This window comes from Onychomys torridus, chromosome 18 (assembly GCF_903995425.1).
Source record: "Onychomys torridus chromosome 18, mOncTor1.1, whole genome shotgun sequence".
NCBI lineage: Eukaryota > Metazoa > Chordata > Mammalia > Rodentia > Cricetidae > Onychomys > Onychomys torridus.
This window is the reverse complement of record NC_050460.1, coordinates 52986331-53013049: the sequence shown is the minus strand read 5'-3', so window position 1 is coordinate 53013049 and position 26719 is coordinate 52986331. Positions and strand designations below refer to the sequence as shown.

Here is a 26719-nt window from a genome sequence, read left to right as displayed (position 1 = left end):
AAATAGAAGTCTATAGAAAATTATATATGCACAAATACTAATTTTCAATACTCTATAACAATTTTATTCAAAAACAAAAACAACAACAACAACAAAAATAACCTACCTCATAGCCTGGTGATGGTGGTGCATGCCTTTAATCTCAGCACTTAGGAAGGCAGAGCAGAGGCAGGTGGGTCTCCGTGAGTTCGAGGCCAGCCTGGTCTACAGAGCAAGTTCCAGGACAGCCAGGGCTACACAGAGAACAGAGAAACCCTGTCTTGAAAAACAAAACAATGTAAAACAAAAAACTCATAACATTTAGAAAAATAGAACTCTGTACAAATCCAAGAATTGGGATAATTCTGTTTGTTTGTTGTTTGTTTTTGAGACAGGGTCTTCCTGTGTAGCTGAGGTGGTCCTCAAACCAGCCCCTTCCCTACCCTCCGGTTCACTATGAGCATCTATTGCTATAGAGAAGAACCCAATCCCAGAGTACCGGATATGGCAACAAGCTGGATGAAAACATCTTAGCAGGGCTGGATGGAACTCTGCATTTTAAGCAATGAGACCTGAGCCCCTTCCCTCCTGCTTTCCTTCCTTCCCACCCCCTACTCACCCCCATCCCAACATGCAAACGAAAAGAAATGTTGACCTACCCAGAGACCCTAACATATACCCACCCATCGCTGCCAGCTGAGAGTGAATAGCCAAAGACCACAGACTTCTGAGCTAAAGATAATGTAGATTAGATAATATGGAAACCAGGAGCAAGCAAACAACAGAGAGAAGAAATTTGAAATTCTTAGCTACAGTCTAAGCATTATGACTTAGGGATGTAAGGGGACCTGGGGATGGTAATGGGAGACCATTGCTTCTTGCTGGAGCCATGAGTTCAATTCCCAGCACCAGATGAAGAAGCACAGGATAGCCTTCTTCTATGGTGAAACCACTTACCTGATTATAGTCATTAAATTGTTAGTCTCAACTTTTTACCAAAACTGGACAGATGGGAAAGGACAGCACTTTTTTCTGCTTTTAACATTTACCTGGCTACTACAACTGGACACAGGTAAATCCTGGAGGTCTAGTCAATGGTGGGTATTCAGGGGAAATCAGGAATGGGGTAGTTTACAATTTCTGGGGTTCTAGTCCATGGTGACCCCATGGTTGTTTCAGGCCTATGACAGTGTGGTTCATCATGCTTGAAATGCACGGCATGAGAAGCCTATTCACAGCAAGCCAGCTGGGAAGCAGAAGGAAAGAGGAAGGGGCCTGGGTCTCAACATCCCCTTCAATGACACGCCTCCAATGACCCCATTCCCTCCAGCCATGGACCCCTCTGAAGGAGTCTACCATTCCCAATAGCGCAACTGGTGGAGAGCCAAAACTTTAACACATGGCTCCCAGGAGGGTGGCATTCAAGATCTGAATTATAATAGATACTAAAATCAGGTAAAGTCTAGGAACCAAGAACAACTAATATTGCAAACCATAAATATAACAAAAGATACATAGATTTTTATGGAGAAATGTCTAAACTTTCAGTTAAAAACAAGAGGGTTAGGGAGATGAGTCAGTCTTTAAAGTGCTTGACTTGCAAGCATGAGAACTGGACTTTGGGGCTCCAGCACCTACATACAAAGCCAGGCAAGGTGATGCCCATCTCTCATTGTTCTAGGAGGTGGAGACAGGTGGATCCTCGTCCCTGGTCAGTCAGCATAGCCAAATAGATGAGCCCCACATTCAGTAAAAAACCCTCATCGAACAAGGTGGGGAGAGATTGAAGGTGACCCACAACATCAACCTCTGGCAGCTGCATGCAATCATACATGTGTGCATATGCACCAGCATGCCAGCATGCACATTCCCATATGAACATATACATAGAACACATATACACATGAGAGAGAGAGAGATTTTAAAATCCAAGCAAGCAAACACATGCAAGGACATGAATAGATGGAGCATCTAGCGTATGAAACAGTCAGGATTGCTGTGTTAGCCATGTCAATTTCTCCCAGAATAATCTTTGCAGTTAATGCAATGACAATCAAATCCCCACGCTTTCTATGGACTTTAAAATCCATATGAAACAGTCAAGAATAGCTCCATTCTGGTGTTCCCAGCTGAAATCCCAGCACCAGACAAGTTGAGACTGAAGAATACTAAGTTTGAGCCTGGGCTGCGTAGTGAGTTCTGAGCTAGCTTGGACTACACTGAGACTCTGTCGAAGAAATAAAGAATAAGCCAAATACAACTCATTATAAAGCTGGAGTAGCTGGCGTAGCCTGATTCAGTGTGGTCCACTTAACACCAGAGAAAGGAGCAGAGGCACCGTCAAGATTTCCAGAGCTTAAACAGTGACAGGGCACACTGTCCACCACAGGAAGAATGACAGACTGGCTTCCAGGACCATTCCACACACATTCCCAGTAACAAGTCAAGGATACAATGCAGACACCAGAGTGCTTAGAAGAGCTAGGTTTGGCCACATACATCTATAACTACACTGCAACCCAGCGTTCAGGAGATGAAGGCAGGGACAGCCAGGTTTCTAGGCCAACTTGGGACTCAAACAAAAACAAGGTTTTAGAGAAGGAGGAGAAGGAGGACGAGGAGGAGGAGGAGGAGGAGGAGGAGGAACAAGAAGAACAACAACAAGAAGAAAACACACCAAAATACTTTAATGACCTTGAGATGAGGAGAGAATAAGATTCAAAAAAACACAAACTCAAAGGGAAAAATCTGATTGCACAGATCCCTTAGGGATTTGATTGCATACATATTTAAAACTTTCATCTAATATGCAGAATGTATAAAGAAGAATAAGGTTTAAAAAAGGAAGGGCCAGCAGAGTGCCTCAGCCCGACAAGTTTGAGTTTCAGCCCCTGATCCACGTGCAGGAAGGAGAAAGCCTACTGCTCCAACCGCCCCCCCAACACACCCCACACACCCCGAGCATGCCAATTTTACACAGCAAAGGAAGGGGAAGTGCAAAAGGAATTGTGGAAGCAGGGACACCTGAGCAGGTGGGAGATGTGTCACCTCCTGAGCAACCAGGAAATTGTCGCTTTAAAAATAATAGGATGCCAGTGAATGTGCATCTGATTATCAGAACAATCTAGTCATACTCAATTTTCTTTTCTTCAATTGTTTGTTTGTTTGTTTATAAGCTGAAGATCTAACCCAGGGCCTTGCGCTTGCTAGGCAAGCGCTCTACCACTGAGCTAAATCCCCAACCCCTTTTTATTTATTTTTTAAAGATGTATTTATTTATTATGTATACAGTGTTCTGGTATGCCTACATGCCAGAAGAGGGTACCAAATCTCATTACAGATGGTTGTAAGCCACCTTGTGGTTGCTGGGAATTGAACTCAGGATCTCTGGGAGAGCAGCCAGTGCTCTTAACTCTGAGCCATCTCTCCATCCCCATTTTGTAGTTTTTATATATAAAAAAAATTACAGTATATTCTGATCATGACTTCCCCTCTCTCATCTCCCAGATCCTCCCAACATCCCCATCCATTCAACTCCATGACTTCTTTCTTCCCCTCCTTAGAAAACAGATACGTGTAAAATTTAAAAATGCTTCTAAAGGAATATTAAACTCTGGAGGAAAAATAGTTCTAAAAATTCAAAGCTGATTTTGAATTTTTGTCCTTTAAAAACTCCTGTGTCACGGGTTTCTATATATTTACAATACGTGAAGAAATAAATGCCTGGTGGTGGTGGTGATTCACACCTTTAATCCCAGCACTCATGAGGCAGAGCCAGGCAGATCTCTGTGAGTTCGAGGCTAGCCTGGTCTACAGAGTGAGATCCAGGACAGGCACCAAAACTAAACAGAGAAACCCTGTCTCAAAAACAAAACAAAACAAAACAAAAAAAAAAAAAAAAAAAAAAAAAAAAGGAAAAAAAAAAGTGCTTGCTGTTCTTACAAAGGACTAGAGTTCAGTTCCCAGAACCCATGCCCCATAACTCACAACTCCTTATAACTCCAGCTCCAGAGGACCTGATACCCTCTACCATCCAAGGGTGCTTTACCTACATGTACAAACCTATACACAGGTACACAATACACATAAATAAATAATAAGTCTTCACACAAAACTATGGCATAGGAGCTGTCTCTTCAGAAAGAAGTATAATTAGCATAGTTTTATCTGTGACATTGAATATTATGTATACATTATACATAATATATACACACATTAAATATAGATGGTAGGAATACAATATGGGGGTCTTTCACATAATTTTTGCATTTTCCAAATGTCTTAAAACAATTTAAGAAGAGAAAGAGAAAAGTAGATAGTCTTAATCTAGTGCCCAGGTCTTATGTATCATTGAAGGATTTTAAGGAACATACGCTGTTTCCTTTTTAATTTAATTAATTTATTTATTGCTCCCTTCCCAACCAGTGTTTCCTTTTACAAACGAACCTTAACAGATACAAAATAAAGTAATATTAACAGTGTAGCAAGAGCTGCTTGGATACACATGTACATTTTATGATTTTATGTTATTTTAAAATCAGGTTAAACATCCTGGCAGTTAATTTTTACGGTCAAAAACAAACAAACAACCTTCTTTGTTCTGGCCTTTTGAGGTACTCAGCACATACCTTCCATCTGTTTTCACTCTACCATAGACAGTACATCAGGACTTGTTTTTTTTTTTTTAATTTATTTTATGTGTATTGATGTTTTGCTTGCACATATATCTGTGTGAAGGTGTCAGATTTGTGAGGGTGTCAGATCTTGGAGTCACGGAATCACAGACATGTGTGAGCTGCGTTGTGGGTGCTGGGAATTGAACCTGGGTCTTCTAGAAGAGCAGTCCGTGCTCTTAACCGCTGAGCCACGTCTCTTGGCCATTGGTTGTTGCCTTTGTTTTGATAAAGACAAGGTCTCCCTCCCCAAGCAGCTGAGACTGGCCTCCGACTCCAGACTCGCGATTCTCCTGCCCCCTGGTGTTGGATCATGGCAGTACATCACTCTAAAGTGGAATCCACTGATCTGCCCTTCTTCTGCTCAGCTACTGGTACCCAGCTTGCCTTTTACTTTCGGTTCCTATGAGAACTGTTTTGCCTTCCACATGCCTAGATGTGCTGAAGGGAATCCTGAACCGTACCATATTTCTATTTTTAATCTTTTGAGGAACACACTTCTATTTTGCATGTCTGTACTAATTTACATTTCCACCAATGATGATCAACAATCTATTTTCTTTCCTTCCTTCCTACTTTTATTTGTGGCACTACTTATTGAACCTAGGACCCCAGGCATGCTAGGGAAGAGCTCTGTCGGATGGATGGAATAAAAAGTGGCATGCACCCACTAGGGAAGTAAAGAAGAGTGAAATCCTGCCGTTTGCAGGAAAGTGATGGGACTGGACGGCGTGGCGTTAAATGCAGTAAAGCCAGACTCAGAAAGACAAGTGTTGAGTATTTTATCTCATATGCAGAATCTAGATTTTTTTATTCAGTAATTATATTTATGATATTCATTAATTACATTAATTGTATTGATTTATTACATTCATGATAGTATGTCCTGATACTGCTGTCCATCTGTGGGGTTTTTCCATCACACAAAACAGAGATGCAGAATCTCACACACACACACACACACACACACACTCGATAAGAAAGTTGAGCAGTTCTAAGAGGAGGAGGAAGAAGAAGTCTAAAAGGAAAGGGTAGGGGAGCTAGCGAGGGTAATGAGAGAATAAAAAACACAAAATCCAGCATCCTTGTATGCAAAATCTAGATTTAACTCTACATACCTCCATGGTGAGACAGAGAAGGGGCTGTGTGGGGAGGAAAGGGTCCAGCCGGAGAAGGCTGGGGGAGGGGCTGGGGAAGACGGTGTGTTCAGTCAACAAGAGTGGGGTCCAGTGATAATATAGTGAACCTCACTATTGGGAAGGGATTCCCGAGGCCCACCCACCGGAGGATCTCGAGGCAGCTACTGTTGCTTGGAGAGGGAGATGATCCGGACCCATGTCCTAGAAACAAATCTAATGGAACTTAGTGAGTCATTAAAAAAAAAGAGAAGAAAAATTAGATGAAGGTAGAGGAGGGACTAGTTAGGAACTAGTTAGGAGGGGATTATCAGGAGGGAGATGAGAGAGTAGGTGAATATGATCATTATACAATACATACATGTATAATATTGCCATAATGAAACTCATTATTGTGTATAATTATTACATGCTAACCAAACATACATACACAATAAAGTCATTGTTCCAAAATCGTTTAAAAGCAGGAAGGAGAGATGTGGACCACTGCTTATCAAAGGAAAACAGAAATTAGACAGAATGATTTATGCAACATAGTAAGTGAACTGAGTTACCAACCCAAGAAACATGATGAATATTCATAAATCCAAATGCAGAAATTTGCCCTTTCTCCAGTGTGTGTCCTTAGCACCTTTGCCAAAAATCAATTGATGCTCAGGTATGGTGACGTCCGTAACACTCGAGAGGCAGAGGCAAGAAGAGTGGAAGGCTAGCCTCAGCTACGTAGTGAGTTCAAGATTAGCCTGAGCCACAAGAGAGCCTGCCTCAAGAAAGAACGAATAAAAGCCCTCAGCTGCCTGTGGATATGAGCATGCCCTTGTCTTCTGATCTGTCTTTTGGTGGTTATACAACCCTGTCTTGATTGCTATGACTTTGTCAAATGTTCAGGGCACTCTCACACCTTCCACTATGTTGCATGTTGTGTGACTGGCCTTTTAACCCCAGTAAAGGAGCGATTTACAATTGTTATTCCTAGTTCTGTGAAAAATTTATCTTACCGTGTCTGCAGATTGCTGAGTTGTATTTTAATAACATTGATACTTCTGTTATATAAACATATATTTCAATTTGTGTGTATGTGTATGGATGTGCGTGTATGTCTGCATGTGTATCTATGTAAGTATGTATGTGCATGTATATGAGTGTATACATGTGTGAGTATGTATATGTGTGTTTGTGTGTTTGTATGTTTGTAGGTGCGTGTATGAATGTGTGTGTTATCTTCACTTTCCATGATCAGTATTTCATAGTATTCACTGCCGAGATCTTTTATCTCTTTGATTAGATACATTCCTAGGCCTTTGGTTTCCTCGTGCCTACTGTAAATGGTTTGCACTCTTGATTCTTGTCTCCGATAATTCCCTGTTACACAGCAATACCAGCAGCAAAGTCACTGATGCAGGGCTTGGGTTTTATACCTGGCCACTCTGCCATATTCATGTGTTAGTTCTAATGGCTCTTACGTGGCATCTTTGGAGTTTCTATATATAAGATTATGACACACAAGGCTTCCACTCAGATCCCGACTGAGCCACGCCTCCACCCTCACGGTGAGCTAGTCCTCAAAGTTTCCCACGGAGAGCTGGGGGCTAAAAGAAAGAAATGCTGCAACTGTGAACTGCAAATACAGTCTCCTCAAATTCTAGAAGGGACAGCTGTTGAAGGCATGGCAGGATACATCTTTCCCTGCGCCCTTTCTCTGCTTCCCAAGGCTGTGGAAACAGAGGACCTGCCAATAAGGGGGACAGGCACTTCCCAGTGAATGGAGCTGTGCCGGCTAGAGGCTAAATTTAACAGGGAAAGGTTAGCTTCCTTGAGGCACTCCAGCAGTAGCTGGCAGTTGCTGGCATTGCCAACGAGGCTGCTAGCTCCAACCCGGCTCAATCCAGCACACTGTCGCTCTCTACGCACCTAAGCACAGGTGAACATTGGGGAAGCTAAGTGAACGTATCCAGTTTCACACAGTTGCTTCTGAGAGGGTTTGGGAGTCAAAGGCAGTTGACTCTGTCTCTGAAGACTGAACTTCTTGGAGTTTCCTTTCTCACTCGGTGCTGGACATAGATGAAGGCCAGAGGGAAGAAAGCATCTCTGGATGAGGCTAGCAGGTAAAGAGAGCAAACAGCGAAGGGGAAAAGACGTGGAAGAGGAGAGCTTGAAGGGAAGTATTCACTTTAGGTTTTGTAAGGTTTTGTGCATATATGAAGGTAGATGTATGTGTGTGCTGTACATGTGAGGGTGGGTGTGCACATGAATATGCATTCATGCGGAACCAAAAGTTGACACTGTGTATCTTTCTTTGTTGCTCTCTACCTGATTGTTTTTATTTCATGAGTGTAGGTGTCTACCTGCATACATGTCTGTGCACCATGTGCATGCCTGGTGCCCAAGGAAGTCAGGACAGGGTGTCGAATCCCTGGGAGGAGCTGGAGTTACAGATGGTTGTGAGCCATCATGTGGGTGCAGGGAATTGTGTCTGGGTCCTCTGGAAGAGCCAGCTCTGAAACCCTGCGCTGTCCCTCCAGCACCAACCCACCTGCACTATTTTTGTTTATGTGTTTAGTGACAGTGAACCTGGAACTGGCCAGAAAGTTCCATGGATCCACCTGTCTCTGCCTCCTCAGTGCTAGGGGTTCAGCCACTCACGATCACCCTCAGTTTTTTAAGTGTGTGCTGGGACCTGCAGACACTTTACCAATGGAGGCATACCTTAGCCATGTTTTACCAATGGAGGCATACCTTAGCCATGCTTTTGTGGGTTCTGTTTTGTTTTCAATGGTGGAGAGTTGAATCCAAGACCTGGTGCACACCGGGGAAACATTCTGCCAGTGAGCTGCACCTCTGGCCCTTGGTTTTCTGACACAGGGTCAGGATGCCCTTGAACTCACTGTGCAGTCTAAGCTGCCCTCTACACCATCCCTCTGTCTTCACCTCCTGAGCGCCAGGGTGACGGGCATAGACTGCCACATCAGGCTACTTATTTATTGTTGTAGCTCTGGATTGCCCAATTATAGCAGCTTCAGATATCATTAATCATAATTTTCACCAGCTGGGACCCAGGTTCCAGTCCAGGATCTCACGAGGCTAGAATCAATACATTGGTCAGACTGTGGCTTCACATCAAGACAGTTAATGGAAAAATTCACTCCACCCGCATGGTCATCAGCTCCCCACCGTCTGTGGCTTGCTGGTGTTCTCTCTTCCTGGGTTGTTTTTTTTTTTTCAATCCCAAAGTTCTCCTTAGCTTCTTACAACAGGGACCGCTCCCTTCAAGAACGTAAATAAGCCAGGCAGTGGTGGTGCATACCTTTAATCCCAGCACTAGGGAGGCAGAGCCAAATGGATCTCTGTGAGTTCAAGGCCAGCCTGGGCTACAGAGCAAGATCCAGGACAGGCACCAAAACGACATGGAGAAACTCTGTCTTGAAAAAAAAAAAAAAGAAGAAGAAGAAGAAATAAAAATAATGTAAATAAGTGAAGGGTTATATTTCTTTTATACAACTCTTGATAATAATCACAGAGTGCAGGGCAGGTGCTGCATGGGTAGCAAAACGGCTCAGAGTAAGAACCTGGCTCCCTCCCTCCAGCTGCTCTTCCCTGCACTACTCCTGGCTTCCGTGGCCTGTGGATGTTACGTGGCCTGAGACCGACCACGAGATCCCTGACATACACTCTGACTTTTGAGCCTCTGACTTTAGGAAGGTTTCTGCTTCTGTCGGGCATCTCTCTTGATGAAAGAATTCTTAAGAGAATTTTTTTTTTCTTCTAATTTGAAAGACACGATATAGTAGAAAGATCTGGGAGTTTCATTTCAGCAAAAGCAATCCTTCTCTTGCATCCAAGGTGTGATGTGCCCTGTATGTCTTCTCATGATGGAAGACCGGTGCAGGGACAGGATGCTGGCTGGAGTTGGCACTTGCAATTCAGCGCATCAAGAGAAGAGTATACGAAGAGGGCAGGGCGAGAACCCCAATGTCTTGGCCTGTACCACCGGAGAAGGACAGATCGAACCTTTCCAGTGAAGATAATGGAGACCACTTCAGTCCAGGTGTGACGAACCCACCGAGAGACAATGACAGGGAAGATGTGGCGATGGACTCCTCCAAGAGTGTCCTCCCTCTCCTCCCCACAAACTCCCTCTCCTTCAATCATGAGTTCGAACCCTGCAGAACTTTCTGCTCCCCCAGAACTCTGTCCTCTCCTCCCCCACAGTGCAGTCACTGTCTCAAATGTTTACTGAAGTGTGACCTCTGCTGCCGGCTTCCCCAGCCTAGCTTAAGACAGGAGGAGCCAAGACCTCACTGCTGACCATCCCCGGTCTCAAGGATTTCACAGGTGTCAAAGGAAGGACCGAAGCCACCTTCCTTTACGATGTCTCTGTGTGAAAGGGGACACCTCCCCCCCCCCCAATCTTGTGCTTGCAGTACCCATCATTCTTCCTTTGTGTACAGTGCGGGTTCCAGCCATGGGAGCCGACAGGAAGTAAGAGCCAGGGACCCTCATGGAAGGCCGCCTTGGTGGAGCCCGTAGGGACAGTTCAAAGCACTAACAAACCCACCTCTCACCTTTACAAGGAAATAATGACATTTCAGATGAGATTTCATGACACTACCTCTAAAAACCTAAGATTCATATGTCATTTGACCTAGAAACGCCACATCTAAGAATCTGCCCTAGGAATTTTATTCACATGTGTGTGCGTGATGTAAGTTTAAAATTATTACACGGTATTTTGTAATTGCAAGCGAAAAGAGATGGCCTAAAAGTGAACAGATGGAGGTCAGATAAAGCACAGCACAGAGCGACATGCCAGCGGCAGCCATTCAAAGAAAGGAGGCAGCTCTGTTTACACCAATAGGAAACCCCCCACAGTTAGACAGACAAAACTATGAATTTTCACCTGACAGCGGGCAGTGGTGGCAACACGCCTTTAATCCCAGCACTCGGGAGGCAGAGCCAGGCGGATCTCTGTGAGTTCGAGGCCAGCCTGGTCTACAGAATGAGATCCAGGACAGGCACCAAAACCACATGGAGAAATCCTGTCTCCAAAAAACCAAAAAATAAAATAAAATAAAATATGAATTTGCTCTGTCCATTGTCCCCAGTCCTGGTGGGGGGGGGGGGGGCTGTACCTGCACATAGGTGCACATATAAAATAACTTAAATATCACATGGTTTCAGGAAAAGTCAGTGTCAAGCTTTATTCCTAGACACGATGCTATAAATATCTGTTGCTCCGACTGCAGGGGTATTACCGCCTCACATCCAGTCATAAACTGGAAGGGGCCTGGGAATGATGGGCTCTCCAATCACTGAGTCTTTCATGAAAATGACCAGAAAGCACAAGGAAAGTGGAGTTTGCCTCCCTGGCGGAGAAGATTGGTGCAGCTGTCTGTTTCACATCAATCGGAGAGGTTTTCAGATGTCCCAAAGAAGGGCTGGGGACATGACTGAGTGGGAGAATACTAGCTTAGGCTAGATGAGGCCCTGACTTTGATCCCAGAGTCGAGAGACAGGGGTTGGGGGAAACTCACATCTTTTCCTGTTAAGTTTTGATCTGTTCTTTAAAGACACCAATACACAGCAGGAGGTTGGAGGCAAAGCCTGCCCAGAGACCTCAGGCAGCTCACAACATCCTGATCTCACCATCACAACCAATGTGTCTTGCTACATTCAAATAAGAAAGGGGCCATCCACACAACTGGGAAGCCTCCCAGGTAAGAGCCAGCACAAAGCTGATCAAGAATTAGCAGGCAAATGTGTTAATTAGAAGTTTCCACATGTCATCACTAAAATTCAGTTGGTGAAATGTTCCAGGCTTACAGCTCTATGAATATAAATGCTTTAAAAAAAAAAAGTGAATGCATTTTTCTTTGATCTTTTCTTTCTTTTTTTTGTAGGGGGGGAGGAGGGAGAGTTGAGACAGGGTTTCTTTGTGTAACAGCCCTGACTGTCCTGGAACTCACTTTGTAGACCAGGCTAGCCTGGAACTCACAGAGATCCGCCTGCCTCTGCTGGGATTAAATGTGTGTGCCACCACGCCCAGCTGCATTTTTTTTTTTTTTTCAAGACAGGGTTTCTCTGTGTAGCTTTGGAGCCTTTCCTGGACTAGCTCTGTAGACCAGGGTGGCCTCAAACTCACAGAGATCCACCTGCCTCTGCCTCCCAAGTGCTGGGATTACAGGCGTGCGCCACCACCGCCCAGCTGCATTTTTTAAATAGATGGATGTTATGTTGTGGCAATTTCCACATAAAGATGTAAAACCCACAAAGCACCACAGAGGACCAACTGGACTGTTTTCCTTTGAATCAATGACATATTTTGGAAGATTGGAGCATCTGATCCATTTCTGTCTAATATTATTTTATTATTATTCTATTCTATTATCCCAAGGCAGCACACACTTGTTCACCTTGGCACATATGCAGTTATCATTCCACATCATGTAATGGTCATAGCTGAATTCTACTTGGGGCTCTAAACCTGGGAATCTAGACACATGACCCATCCTATGTCATTGCTGCTCAAAACCACAAGGATCCAGGGGCTTGGACCCTGGCGGTAAATGACATTTATTCAGAGGTAATCTTGCTGGCTCCCTGCCTCAGAAACTGAGTGCCAGGTCCTCAAGTTCCTTACCTGAGCTCCTTCTCCCTTTCCCTGCAACCACCTCCCCCTCTTCAGGGTGTATTGTTAGAAACCTCTAAAAACTACTCCAAGAGCTTCTGGTGCTCTGAAACTTGCTAGCAGCCTGAGACTTTTAACACCAGCCGAAGGAGGTGATCTTCAGACGGGGCGAAGACAGCAGCTGTGCTCACACTCATCCCCCTCCTCTCCCTGCCAAGGCAAGAGGGGCTGCTATCCAGAGGTGCCTCATGAAGTGGGATCCTGTGTGGGACAGTCTCGTGAATGGTTTGTTTCATGAGCATAGTGTTCCTGAAGGTTCAGTAAGCGGAGACTGTCGTTCCCGTCTTCTGAAGGCCGGAGGTGTGGGTTCGAAGCTGAAGGAATGTTGCATCTGGGGTCCTAAGGCTTGAGTGAAAGGTCTCTGTAAGCCTGGTTGGAGAGGATGGGCAGGAAGAGAGATGGGGAGGGAAATGGCAGAGGAAGGATATTGTGGAGTCAAGATTCAGACAGCAGAAGCCTAAAAAGCTCCCAGGGGGCAGGCAGCAAGATGATATGGAGGAGCAAGGCAGGAGAGCAGGTAAAGGCATCTCCCACCAAGCCTGAAGACCTGAATTCAGTCCCCAGAACCCACAGGATGAAAGGAAGGAACCACTCCCGAAACGTGTCCTCTGACCTCCACCGGTGCAGCATGGAACTGTGTCACATACACACAGATGCACATACACTCACGCACACAAGATAAACAAATAAGTATTTTAAAGGATGACATCAGGGTACATGTTTTGGAGTATATGTCTCCTGGATAAGCCTAACCACCAAATCCCTTTAGCAGAGAGAGGAACCCCTCTCTACCTTTTCGTGAAGGTCCTGGCAGGTGGGTGGCTCCTAGAGTCCTCCCTCTTTCTTAACTGACGATAAAGTCAGCCCTGCATCTATTGCCTATAATTAGATCCTGCTCGGCTTTGCAGCAAACACGGCCAGCTATGACTCAGGGATCCTGGAAGTGGGTTTGTTAAAGGGCTGTGTGTCATGTAGACTTGTTCAACAACTTTCATAAAATTAACATGCTTATTGCAGCTTACACTGGGGGGTTGAAGTTACAAACATCCCTCCTTCAGTAAATTGCAATATACTGTCCTGTATGACCCTAAGAATGAGCAATGTGGGAGATCCTTCACAGCATCAAAGACTATTAGATGGCTGTATGCAATGGTTCTACTGAGGAAATGGTCTCAAAGTGACCCAGTGTGAGAGTCAGGTTGAAAGGCCCTCACAAGAGGATTTACACCACAACCCAGCATGAAGATTCACATTAAAAAGAAAGAGACTAAGAACCCTGAAAATTCCTGTGGAGGTCACAAGACTTCCGGGTCTTGGAGAAATTGTTAATGGAATTGAAAAAAAAAAGTTCCTTTTAACAAAGATTGTGGGTCAAGTCAGTGGTTTCCAAACTTTTCCAGTCTTGTTTAAGTATTAGAAGTGCCCAACACTCACTCTCTCTCTGTGTCTCTCTCTCTGTGTGTGTGTGTGTGTGTGTGTGTGTGTGTGCATGCATGTATATGTGGGTTCACGTGTGTAGAACCAAAAGTCAACCTCAGGTCTCCTTCTTCAGTCATCAGACACCTTATTCCTTGGCAGGGTCTCTCACTGGTCTGGAACTACTTAGTAGGCTAGGCTGACTGGCCAGCAAGCCCCAGGGATCTGCCTCCCAGGGCTGAGATACAACCTCGAATCACCACTCCCAGCCTTTTTTTTTTTTTTTTTTTTTTTGAGCTGAGGATTGAACCCAGGGCCTTGCGCGTGCTAGGCAAGCACTCTACCACTTGCTAGGCAAGCTACATCCCCAACCCCACTCCCAGCCTTTTTATGTGAGTTCTGGGGGTTGAATTTAGGGCCTAATGTTTGTGAGAAAAGCACTTTCCTGACAGCCCAGAAGCCATTCTCTCTCTCTAACAAGTTTCCCTACGAATCCAAGCTGTGTAACAATGTCTTTGAACAAGCGTCAAGCCCTCCACGCTGCAGGGTGAACTAAGTTACCTCTTCTCATCCTCAGACAGCCAGTGTCTCCAATCCTTCCAGTGGGCTGGACCTCAAGCTTGGTCCACCCTTACCATTCAGTCCCAGTTTCCGGTCTTCACATCCTGGGTGTGTCAGACAGCACCCCCTGCCTCAGAATGGACTGTCCGGAGCCTGTCCACTGGGTACTCTGTCAAAGATGGGCAAGGCATCAGCCCTGTGTGAGGAGGGCCACTTAGACAGAACTCATCCTTCTTTCCTTCCCCCTTCTCCTTCTCTCCTCTCTTTGTTCATTTTTTGACAAAGGGACTCATTCTAGCCTAGGCTGGCCTCACTATGCAGCCAAGGCTGGCCTTGAACCCCTGGCTCTCCTGCCTTTCCTTCCCTCATGTTGAGATGGATCACAGGCATACACCACCACACCTCCCTCGTGACAACTCTCTCATGATGAATTACAATTAGGATCACAGGTAGGTTTTCCTTCTCAGACTTCATCAATTAGAGAAAAATAAAAATAAATACATAAAAACAAAAGGGAAATAAAACAAAAGATAACCAAAAGACACTTAAACGTGAGTTGGCTGGCTATTCAGTATTCAAAACTATTTATTTGGTTGGGTTTTATTTTATTTGTTTGTTTATTTGTTTTAACATCAGAAAGAAAAGAAATGCTGAGTGGTGGTGGTGGTGGCGGCGGCGGCGGCGGCGGCGGTGGCGGCAGCAGCAGCGGCGGCGCACGCCTTTAACCCCAGCACTCAGGAACCAGAGACAGGCAGATCTCTGTGAGTTCAAGGCCAGCCTGGTCTACAGAGTGAGTTCCAGGACAGCCAGGGTTGTTACACAGAGAAACCCTGTCTCAAAATAAAATAAAATGAAAAAGGAAAGAAATCACAGACAGGAGCAGTTTCAAGAGAAATGTAAGGCGCACAGGGCAGGAGCACTCTGGAAGGAAGCTGTTAATCCTTAGAAGGGCCGTGGTTAGAGGCTCTCTGCTATTCTGTACTAATTTCAAATAGGGCCTCAGTCAACCCTGGCTCTATGGAGACAGCAGAGAGCCCCTCCCCAAGGAAGTTCCCCCAGTCTTCTGGCCTGCAGCTGACAGTGCAGGAATCCACGAGCCAACACCCCAGACAGCTGTGGGTAACACATGGGCAATGAATGATGCTTGTATGTATGGGAGCCAAACACCTGTTAGCAGCCATTCCCAGCTCTCCTGCTAAAGCCCTGCCTCCTGGGGATTCTGGTTTTACCACTCTGGGACTTGTAAACCACAAGCAGGAAAGGGCTATGTTGCATATGAAGGCTGGCATGGCCCAGAAACTAAGAGCTGTCCCAGGACAAAGGGGAGATCTTTTCAACCCAAAGAAAGCAGCCAGGGGTGGAGACAACTTTGGGGTAGTCTGCTCTAAGCATGGATAATGGCTGGGCAGCACAGTCTCTGAGAGGAGACACTAAGGGGTTCTGGCATTTGCAAAGACAGACAACAGACACTTCTCCCACGAGACCAGATGAAGGAGATGCAAAACCCACAATCACAAATCAAGTCACTTCTGTTTCAGAGGGCCCAGTTGGTGGCAGTCCTGGCAGCTCAGCCTCCCTCTGCTGGCCTCTCCTGGCCATAACTGTACAGCCTGGACTCCAGGCACACATCCTACTGACTGTAGTCTCTTGGACATCTGACTCTGTCCCCATGTTATTTCCTCCAAAGTCCTTGAAAAATGTCCACAGGCCGCTGACTCCATCAAGTAGGTGTATCTTGGTGGGCACACCCTGCCTGGTTCCAGAGAGCTCCTCAGTCACCTCTTCTGCTTGGTCAGGGATCCTCTTCGAAGGTTTCTCTAACTGTTTCAATCTCCGTCATTCAATTTCATTATTCCATCAAGATCCCACATCCAGGGCTGGGAAGATACTTCAATCTAACAAGATTGAGAACCTGAGTCTGAATTGAGAACTCCAGCACTAGGGAGGCAGAGGCAGGCTGCTCCTTGAATCAATGCATTGACTATCTAGCCTAGCCAAATGAGCCAGTTCCAGTCAAAAGTGGGAAACCCTGCTTCAAAAACAAGTTGCAGAGTGACTGGAGAAGACACCCAAGTTTGACCTCTGGCCTCCACACACATGCACACATAGCTGTGTATGCATGCATGCATGCGCACAAACACACACACACACACACACACACACACACACGGAAGTGTACACACACAAAGACCCAGCATCCACTCTGTTCTGGGACTGCTTGAGTCAGGCCCCAGGGAACTGAAGCTGGGGAAGCCTGCAGAGCTGAGCTGCTGGGGGAACCCTGCAAGTGCATGTGCTCCACCCCCATCCCCCCCCCCCCCCCCGCACGCTCCCTTGCTCCCCCCCCCCCATCCATCTTGTACTCTCAGCTTCAACTGGGGTTTCTCAAATGTGATCACAGATTTTCCAGTGCACAGTCAGGGCTCTTCTTGTTTTACAGATGTTGGTTGAAGTGAGGGATTCTGGGCTCTTCATTCCTTCCTTCCTTAGATGAAAGTACAAAACAACAAACTTGGAGAATGTTACAGATAGGGCTGGCCCTGGGGAGAATCTAGGAAAAAGAGTGGTTGTCATGACACCTAAAGATTCAAGTCCGAGTGTGCCTAGAACAGCCTTCCCTTGTAGCAGTTTTATTGAGATATAACTATGCATCCCAAAGCCCGTGTACAATTTAATGATTTTAAGCATAGAGTTCTGTAACAATAGCCATAATCTAATTTTAGAACAATTTCCTTATCTCCAGACAAGTCCCCCACACCCAATTCCTTCTAAACATGTCCAGCCCTCCTCCCAGAACCTTGACAACCTTTAATCTACTTGTCAACCCATTTGGACACTTCACGTACACAGGATCACACAGTATGTAATTTTCCTGTGACTGGACTCCTCACTGGCACACTGGAACATTTATTGCATGTTATTGCAAAGTAATGTTCTCCAGTACAGCAGACCACATAGCTTAGTTGGGCTTTTGTTTATGCATTTTTATTATGAAAAATGCCAGGGTGAACACTCAGTGGGCAAGGTTTTTCATGGTTGGTCATCTTCACTACTCTTGGTAACTTTGTGTTTAGTGTTTAGGGAAAACCCCACCACTTCATGTTCTCACCAGTGATACATAAGTGAGACAGTCCCTGATCTTGCCAATACTGGCTGCCTTTAAAAAAAGATAGTTCGCCAAGCAGCAATGGCGCACACCTTTAATCCCAGTACTCAGGAGGCAGAGGCAGGCAGATTTCTGTGAATTCAAAGCCAGCTTGGTCTACAGAGATCCAGGACAGGCACCAAAACTACACAGAGAAATCCTGTCTCAAAAAACAAAAACAAAAACAAACAAACAAACAAAAAGTTCATTAAGTTAATCTCTCTCTCTCTCTCTCTCTCTTTGTGTGTGTGTGTGTGTGTGTGTGTGTGTGTGTGTGTGTGTGTGTGTCCCTGTGTGGTTATGGTGCTGGGCATTGAAACTCCAGATCCTATGTGCTTAGCATGACTTGAAAGGTCTGAGCTAGGTCCTAAGAGCATACATTTCTGGCATATTCTCAAATGACAACCCTCTATGTATGGGTCAAATCTCAAGTAGTAATAGGTCCTTGGACCCTGTCCTTATGTTGAAGTCTTTTTTTTTTTTTTTTTTTTTTTTTTTTTTGGAGCTGAGGATTGAACCCAGGGCCTTGTGCTTGCTAGGCAAGTGCTCTACCACTGAGCTAAATCCCCAACCCCCCCCCTTTTTTTTTGAGACAGGGTCTCATGTAATCTTGAACTCATTATGTATCCAAAGATGAGGTGACCTTGAACCCCTGATATTTCTGCCTCTACTTGGGACTATAGGCATGTAGGATGGTGCCTGGTTTAAACAGAACTGTGACTCACACCCAGGGCTTCCTGCTTACACTTCATCCCGAGTCATCCCCCAGTCACTGTCAACTTAGCTAGGTTTAGAATCACAATGGGCACACAGCACTAGGCATAGCTCTGAGGTTGCTTCTAGAAAGGTTTAATGGAGGAGGGAGGGTTTTACCCTGAATGAGGCAGCACACCCCACGGGCTGGGGTCTTGGACTGAATAACAAGAAAGAGAAAGCCATGCTCTTTCTGCTGGAGCATGGATTCTAATTGGTCTTAATTAAAAAAAAAAAAAAAAAAAAAAAACCCAGAGTCAGATATTGGGGTAAAAGCTGAAAGATCAGAGAAGCAAAGCAGCCAGCCACTAGAGAGACTTCTCACCTCTAAGAATCCTTAGACCAAAAAGAGGGCTGAGCTCCTGTCTCCTCCCACCTTATATTACTGTCTCCACCTCCATAGTGCTGGGAGCTCACGCCTTTAATCCCAGCACTCATGTAGCTCAGGGTGGCCTTGAACTCCTGGTCTTCCTGCTTCCTCCTCCTAAATGCTGGGATTAAAGGTATGTGTCACCACTGCCTGGCCTCCATGATTAATTAGTGGCTAGCTCCACACTCTGATCTCCCGGCAAGCTTTATTTGTTAGAGCACAAACAAAATATTACCCCACTTTTGCTTCTTGACTGTGGATGCAATATAGCCAGTTGCCCTCTCCTGCCTCCATGCCTTCCACTCAAAATAACTTTGCTCAAACTGTAAGTGAAAATAAACCCTTACATTGCCATTGGTATATCAATGAGAAAAGCAACTAGATTCTTACTCAACTGTAAGGTCAAAAGCACATCTGCTGTTGGGCTCAAGACAACTCCTCAAGTGATGCAGAGGCTGCTTGTCCCATGGACCATCCCTGGGAACTGCAAAGATCCACAGCAGTGAGTATCACCATGTGGTCCAGACCCAGCAGCATCAACATCTCAGGGGATGTGTTAGAAACACCACTCTTCGGACACCACCCCAGAGCAAGGATGTAAGCAACTATAGTCCATATTGCCATTGGAGAACACACTAATGCAAGTATCACTGATTTGAAAGAACTTCCTTTTAAAAACAGCCTGCCACTTGCCTCGGGAAGTCTTCCTGGAGGTCTTTTCTAAAAGCTCTCTGATTATTCTATTATGCATTCAGATCTGCACACTGCAGTTTGAAAATTACCTACTTGAGGAGACACCACATGTATTCTCAGCAGGACCTTGGACCAAGCATGGTGATGATGGTGTCTTCTTTTCACACACTCCTTGTTTACTAAGCACCGGCTCTTCAGCATGAGACCAGTCCTGATGTCTGTGGAAGAATGTCACATACTCTGTCCCTCTGTTCACATAGGGACAGAGGTGCGCTGGGGTAAATCAGCTCTTCTCTTCTCCTCTCTTTTCCCCTGACCCCGCCCCGCTTCCTTCTGTGCTAGCTAATCTTGGATGTCCACTTGACTGGATAATCAACTAAAATAAAAGCTGTGGGGCACTCAAGTGAGGGATTTTCTTAGCCAGATTATTTGAAGGAGGAAGACCCACCCTAAATGTGGGCTGCACCTCTGGCGGCAGCCCAGATAAAAGGACATGAAAGAAGGCTACTGGTTTCCCCCTGCTTGCCCTTATCCTTGCTGGCAATTAAACTCTCCTGCTCCTTTGGCAATATTAGAACCAACTCCTTTGGACTTCCAACATGCATCGAAGTTCAGCAGCTCTCCGGGAATCTTCCAGGCCTCCAGCACCAGACTGAGACGTCCAGCCTCATGGACTGAGCGACTACTGGATTCTTGGACTCTCCAGTGTGGGACAGCCATTGTTGGACTTCTTGGACTCTGTCTTGTATGCCGATCTAACAAATTCCCTTTAGTATATATCCACTATACCAGATTTGTTCTTTTAGGGGACCCTAACTAAGGCCCTTCCCTTCCCTCTCCTTCCTTCTCTTCCTTTTCTTCCCCTTTGCTTTTCTCCTCCTCACCTTGGTGGATAGACAGAGGAAACTCTCCTGGGGTGTGCTTTGATGTGTTATGTCTAGGATGTGGAGGAGTTCACCGGGTAAATGGCAGGAAGTCTTTCTATGCCATGGATGGTGCACAAAACCACAAAGCATTCATCAGTGACAGCAAGTGAGCTAGAGTTGGAAAGGAGTATGGTGATACATTGTGGCCGGCATTTTGCACAAAGCTGGGCTTTGGGTGCCCACATCTTTAAGTATAAGGGTGATTCCCTTAGTGATTCTGTAAGCAGTCTGTAGGACCTCCTGGAAGAGAGAAAACTTGATGTCTCTGTCCTGAACTCTCAGTGACTTTGAAATGAAAGTTTCCTATCAACAGCCATGCTGGAGGGTGTGTTTTTATCTGTGGGGTTGGTTAGTACCAACCACTGAATCATCTTGCAGGAGTGATGCTTTCCCATGATGGTAGCACATGACCATGACCTTACTTCCGACATAGCATCCGAAGGCCATCAGCATGGGAATGCAACATGGCAGACTGGCCTCGAACTCACTGAGATCCACCTGCCTATGCCTCCCAAGTGCTGGAATTTAAGGCATGAGCTACCATTGCCCAGCTCTGACTCTACTTTCAAGGGCACCCCAGAAGAGCATAAAGGTAGTGTTCCAGTTCCAGAGCACAAGGATGTTGCTCAGACTTCCATCTAGCCTCTGTACAGCTCTGCAGAAGGCAGGACTTAGCTGGTGTTTCCCAGAAACCTCTCTGACCAAGAGTATTTCCTTACATCTCCAAGCTGGGTTTTGAGGTATGCTCGGTGGTTCACTGTGTACTTATTATACTATGCATGAGACTCCGGGTTCCATGATCTGACATGAGAAGAGTTAATCTAGGGTTTGCTCCCTAGCTAAAAAGATGAATTGCATTAATGCCATTTGGGGAGATGAAACAGGAAGTATAATAAGGCTGGTTGGTGCGAAGACACTGCCACGAAAGTGCTGACCAGCACACCTAAGGGCTCTATTTCCATCCCCAGTGCCCATGTAAAAATGCAGGTACGATGAGGCTTGTGTGTAAAATCAGTGCTGAGGAGGTGAAGACAGCCTAGCCCACTGGGTGAGCCCCAGGTTCCAGTAAGTGACTCTGCCTCAAAAAATAAGGTGTACAGCTCCTGGGAAATAATTTCTGGCCTCCACAAGTAACCAAGCAAGTGCGTACACACGTTCGTGAGCACATGCACATAACACACACACACACACACACACACACACACACACACAGGGTAGAGGGGTTGGTTTGGTCCTGAAGCAATGAAAATAGCACCTGGAAGAACACTGCAAAGTGGAGGCGAGGCAGCAAAAGGCCCATGCCATGGGAAAGAGAAGCTGATGGAGACAGCAACGTGGTCCGAATGGGCAGACAGAGCAGGACTGCTTGAGTGGGCCTCTACAAAGCCCAGCCCCTTCTGGGCTGCAGCCCCGCTCTAGCTTGTGCAGAGGGCACGAAGATGGTCTCCTGCGGAGCTCTAGAAGGGAACTTCACAGAAAAGGCTGACCCAGCGGCAGAGGACGCTGCTAAAGCCCAGGGGCAACGAGTGTTTTGAGAAACAAAGTGGGATTCAAAAGCATTTCGGATAGGAATCAGTTGACTTTAGTCGTCAGAAACCCAAGGCCAGAGAGAAATCTGAAACTGACCAGAGCGAAAACCCATTCCGCCGGTGTCAAACCCAGAAGTCATGGTTCAAAGGGCAAGCAAGATCAGAGACTTGAGAAAGGTCTCGAGGACAGCTCCCTGGGTAAATTGTTTGCTGCACAAGCCTGAGGACCTGAGTTCGGATGCCAGAGACCATGTAAGGGTTGGGTGTGTGGGAAGTCGCTGCAATCCTATTGCTGTGAGGTGAAAACTAAAAAGGGAAGAAGCCCCGCGTTCAGTGTGAGACCCTGTCTCAAGAAAGAAGGTGGAGTGCAATCGAGGAAGATTCCTCTTGCCTCTAGGGATCAGCGGAGAAGAGACAGAAATATCTGCAAAGGAAGTTAAGATCTGCGGCAGGGTCTGTGCGAGGAGGAGCGACTCATGGCCCGCAGCAGCTCCTAAGAGAGACAGCTTACCTGCCGTACGGGTTTTGCAGATTCGGCACCTTGCTCTGCAGAGGGCTGCAGGGAGCAGCAGCCTGGCCTCAGCTGTCACCCACGAGTGACCGGACGACGTCCGCGCGGGCGGCCGAGGAGGCCAAGGCTGGAACTACACTTCCCAGTGTGCCAGGCGGGCGGGGCGCGGCGGGGAGGGCGCAGGCTCCTTCCCAGCAGCGAAGGCGGAAACAAAAGAGCCCGGCGCCGACGCCCGCACACTCGCGCACCGCGCCCGGGCGCACACGGAGCAGCCCCGCGAGGCGGCAGCCCGGGACACGCGGACCCGCCGCAGCCCCCGCCGCCTGCCCCATGGCGCTGAAGCGGATCCAGAAAGTGAGTGGCGGCCAGGGCCGACCTGGGCGCCCCCGAGGGGTCCCTAGGAGTCCCCGGCGCACGGCGTGGGAGGGGCGTGGGCATCGGGGAGGCCGGGGTGCCGATCGGCCCCGCACAGGTGAGGCGTGCCCCCACAAGGTCCGGGTGCCTGGAACCCGGGGCGCCCCCAACCCGCCATGCCCTCTCCCGACTGAGCCCAGAGCCCTGGGTGTGGGTGCCGGTGCGGTGGCCAGATTGTCCCCGGGTGTGTGCATCCTCGCTGGGCCGGTGCTTGCCCCGCAATGGGCGGCCTGCGTCCCCTATCACGCTGTGCGTCCTCACAGTGTCCCTGGAACCCTTCTTTTTATGCTCGCACCCCGGGCTCCCCGGGAGGACAGGGAAGGTGTGGTGGGCCTACGGCCTTTATTCTCAGAGCGTGGGGCTGGGTCTTTCTGGGCTCTGCAGTTGGCTGGTGCTCAGTGGGAGGAAAGAGCTGGGAAAGCGAGACTGGGACCGAGGAGCCAGCAGAAAGCTCTTGCCCTTGCTATTTTGGTGGCTCTGCATGCAGCTGCCACTTCAGGTCACATAGCTGTACTGAGAACATAGTTGCTGATACACAGCAAGATGACCTCCTGGCTGTGATTCACGGAGAGGCAAGCCAAGCAGGTTGCTTTTTTTTTTTTTTTTTTTTTTTTTTTAAAACACCCTCATGATAAACTCACGTGTAGAGTTGAAGACACAACAGTAAGGACCACAAATTAAATTGTTTGGGTGCTTTGACGAATGAGTAGAGAATGAGGAAGAAATACAAACGGTCAGACAACACACAGGATCCATCCCAAGGCTTTCTTTGTATTCTTTACCGCACCCATTTCTCCGGTTGGCTTGGCCCCTTACTCAAGACTTAACATTTACAGCGATAGTCCTTGCCGGGAACATGGTGTTTGGGAGCGCTTTGGAAGCAACTGCGCCAACAGTGGATAATGTGTTTGGTAATTGATTTCACAAGAAATGGATGGCTCCCCAAACATTTTATCAACCTTTCCAGCTACACTTCACTACAAATGTTTTGAGTGTAGAGCGGTAGTAGACAGGCATCTTTGAGTACAGAGGACAGCAACTTTTACACCCAGCCAAATCTTTTTTTTCCTTTTTTTTTTGACACAAACATTAGCTGTGTAGATCGTTGCTATTCTTTGTACCATTGAAGGTCAGCTCACTATAAAATGTAAAATCAGCATTTATTAAGTAGTGACGTCTCTTTTTAAGATAACACGGTTGCGTTTTATTTTTAACCATATAAACAAACAGACCTAATTTTGAAGGTGCAGTCATTATCACCATGTGGACTTCTGAACACTTACTGTAATGTTGGCTCCCATTTGGATCAGACAACACACTTTTTTCCCAGGGAAGTTTTCAAACTTCACTTCCTTTCACGATGGTGAGGCATTTCCATGTGGCTTCACACACACACACACACACACACACACACACACACACACACACAGTAGCTCTTAGATACCATAGGATTTATCTATAGAATATCCATTCAGAAACACAAAACATTATACGTTATTGTAAGTGCAGGCTCGATGAGCCTTGTCAGTCAATGCTAAGCCCATGTTTTGACTTATGTTAGTATAGCAAATGCCCACATCTTTTTTTCTTTTCTTTTCTTTTTTACTTTTTTTTAGTAGATGTTGTTGAACAGAGTATGAACAAAGTTGTCCATTACAAAGATGACAGTTAAGTCCGACTGATGTCAGACCTGTGGCACACTGATATTTTGGAGAAGACATTGGAGGTTACATGATACTATGTTTCAGTATCAGACTTTGGCTTCCCTTCCTGCCATCAGACATTGACTGCCACAAATCATATCAGTCATACTTACCAGCCAACCCTTCACAACCAACTGATTCTACAGTCCTCCTCCTTCCTCACCTGCCATCTTGCTGAGAACCAAGTCTAGGCTGAACAGGCTGCCTGATGATCAGCTTCAAAGCTCCCTGATATCCTTAGTGTTCAGATTTTTGTTTGAATCTTCTTTATTCCAACAAAGGGAGTTCAATGCTAACCTCTGAGCTTAAAAAAAAAAAAAGATTTATTTTTATGTGTGTGTTTGTGAGTACATGCCACATGTGTATGGGTGCCCACAGAGGCCAGAAGAGGACATCTGGTCCCCTGATGACAACAGGCAAGTTGTCAACTGTCTGATATGGGTGCTGGGAATTGAACTTGGGTCCTCTTAACTGCTGAGCCATCTCTCCAACCCCAGGCCTTCTTTTTTGAGTATATTTTAAAGTAACCAAATAACTTCAGGTCATTGGGTTGCACTGTTTCTTTACCTAATGTATCAGGTCTTGGATCTCAGAAACCCAGGTTTGCAGTGGTGTAGCCAAGAGTACAGGCATGGAGAGACAGTCCCTTAGAGCAGGGAGCAGTTACTGCAGAACCCACTGCTCCCAGTGGGAAGATGCTGAATCTCGACGTTGAATTGGGGGTCAGCGTAGAAAGGTCAAAAGCCCTGATGTTCTAGTCTGTTCTCTTTACCTAAAGAAGGAACCTGAGGCTGGAGTTCAGATGGGTTTTACCCAGAGTTAATCTCTTGAGAAGAGATTTGGCACGTTTGAGAACAATGTTCACAGCTTCTCATTTCTCCACCTGCGAAAAGAACAAAGATGTTGGATTAAAATTGTGTCTTTATACAAAGCATGTGGACATCAGCGCTTCAAATATATCTCTGTGCTAGAGTAGACTAAATGATTTAATGCTCTAATTTAGACACTCTGCGCCAGTTTTGCATTTCAGCTCATAAATTTACACACCCATGGCCTATTTTTAGACATAGAGAAAGATGTTATTACAGTCACCTAAATCACTGAAGGAATAAAGTTTGAACAAAATCTGAGGCAAGAAACCCAAAGCAGATCTGAAAAAAAAAGAGAGCAGCTTTCGGTTGGGTGTCTGTCTATTGTTAGTTGTTTTCTAGGTGTTTCTTCTGTGAATACTGTTTTTTAGTCTTCAGTACACTTTGCTTTGAAAAATCACTGTTTAAACAATCAATGTTCTGCTATAATACTGAACACTTGGAATCCCAGGGGAGAAAGGAACCCCCATGCAGCGTCATCAACATCTTTGTCTCTTTCCCTTTGTGCTTATTTCCCACGAGGAAATGTAGGTAATAATCACACCGGATGGTATGTGCTAGACCTCGGCCTTTCTTTTTGTCTGTATTCTGAAAAGTGAAACAAAAGGCTTTTCTTTCATAAATATCGCAACACAGATAATTATCCTTTCAGAGTTCTGCCCCAAAATGAAACATTTGGGGCTGGGAGTATGGCGCAGTGCTAAAACACACACCTACTGCTTTCAGAGCCCTGGGTTCAACTGCCAGCACCACAAGAATAAATAAGTTGCATTTGGTTCCAAAAATTGAACACTGGGTGTTTTAATAATTAATCTAAATTGTGTGCGTGAACATACAATGAAAATGTAGTTTTGTTAATGTTTTGAGCTGCTCGGACTTTGATTTGTGCAATTCTAAGTCACAGTGTTTGTGCTAGTCTAGCAAACATGGTATCTTCAGCAGCTTGACCCTCTGTGTCTGGGTCATCATCCAGGGAAAGAGGATGTAGCTTTTGTTCCTGGCTCTGTGGCTTACCAACTTCTGTTTTCTTATACACACGATGTCCCCAAGGATGACAGCCACCACTGTGTGTGGAGGTCGCTCAGCCTCAGTCCATGCCAAGAGCTTGACCTCCGTGAGTTACCCCCATCGTTCCTGAGGCCCTGGAGCTAGAAACAATCTAATTCTCACTCTGCAGATGATGAAACCGAGGCTCAGAGATGTTCACCGGGGTACGCAGGATCGCCTATCTGGCCTATGGAAATGGCCAGGATTCCAAGCCAGACAATCCTCTCCACCGTGGCAGGCTTCTTCCATCATGTGGACCTTTATGTTGTTTTTCTAAACTAGGAGACACGGAGTCAAGGGTCTGGGACT

At 46.1% G+C, this 26719-nt stretch overlaps 1 protein-coding gene and 1 long non-coding RNA gene across 2 annotated transcripts in view; one reads left to right on the top strand and one right to left on the bottom strand.

Moving 5' to 3' along the window:
- Positions 1–11980: 11980 nt before the first annotated feature.
- On the bottom strand, positions 11981–22525 carry LOC118569698. The gene is made up of 3 exons (XR_004943086.1): positions 22378–22525; positions 14451–14619; positions 11981–12842 (listed from the first exon to the last, which is right to left on the bottom strand). It is a non-coding gene; the product is annotated as an uncharacterized LOC118569698 (long non-coding RNA).
- The window catches only part of Ube2d1 (ubiquitin conjugating enzyme E2 D1), a 31289-nt gene continuing 26968 nt past the window's right edge, over positions 22399–26719 (top strand). Inside the window, exon 1 of the mRNA XM_036167857.1 lies at positions 22399–22731. Within this exon, the coding sequence (XP_036023750.1) occupies positions 22708–22731 (24 nt within the window). The 5' untranslated portion in view covers positions 22399–22707. The remainder of the gene's footprint in view (positions 22732–26719) is intronic.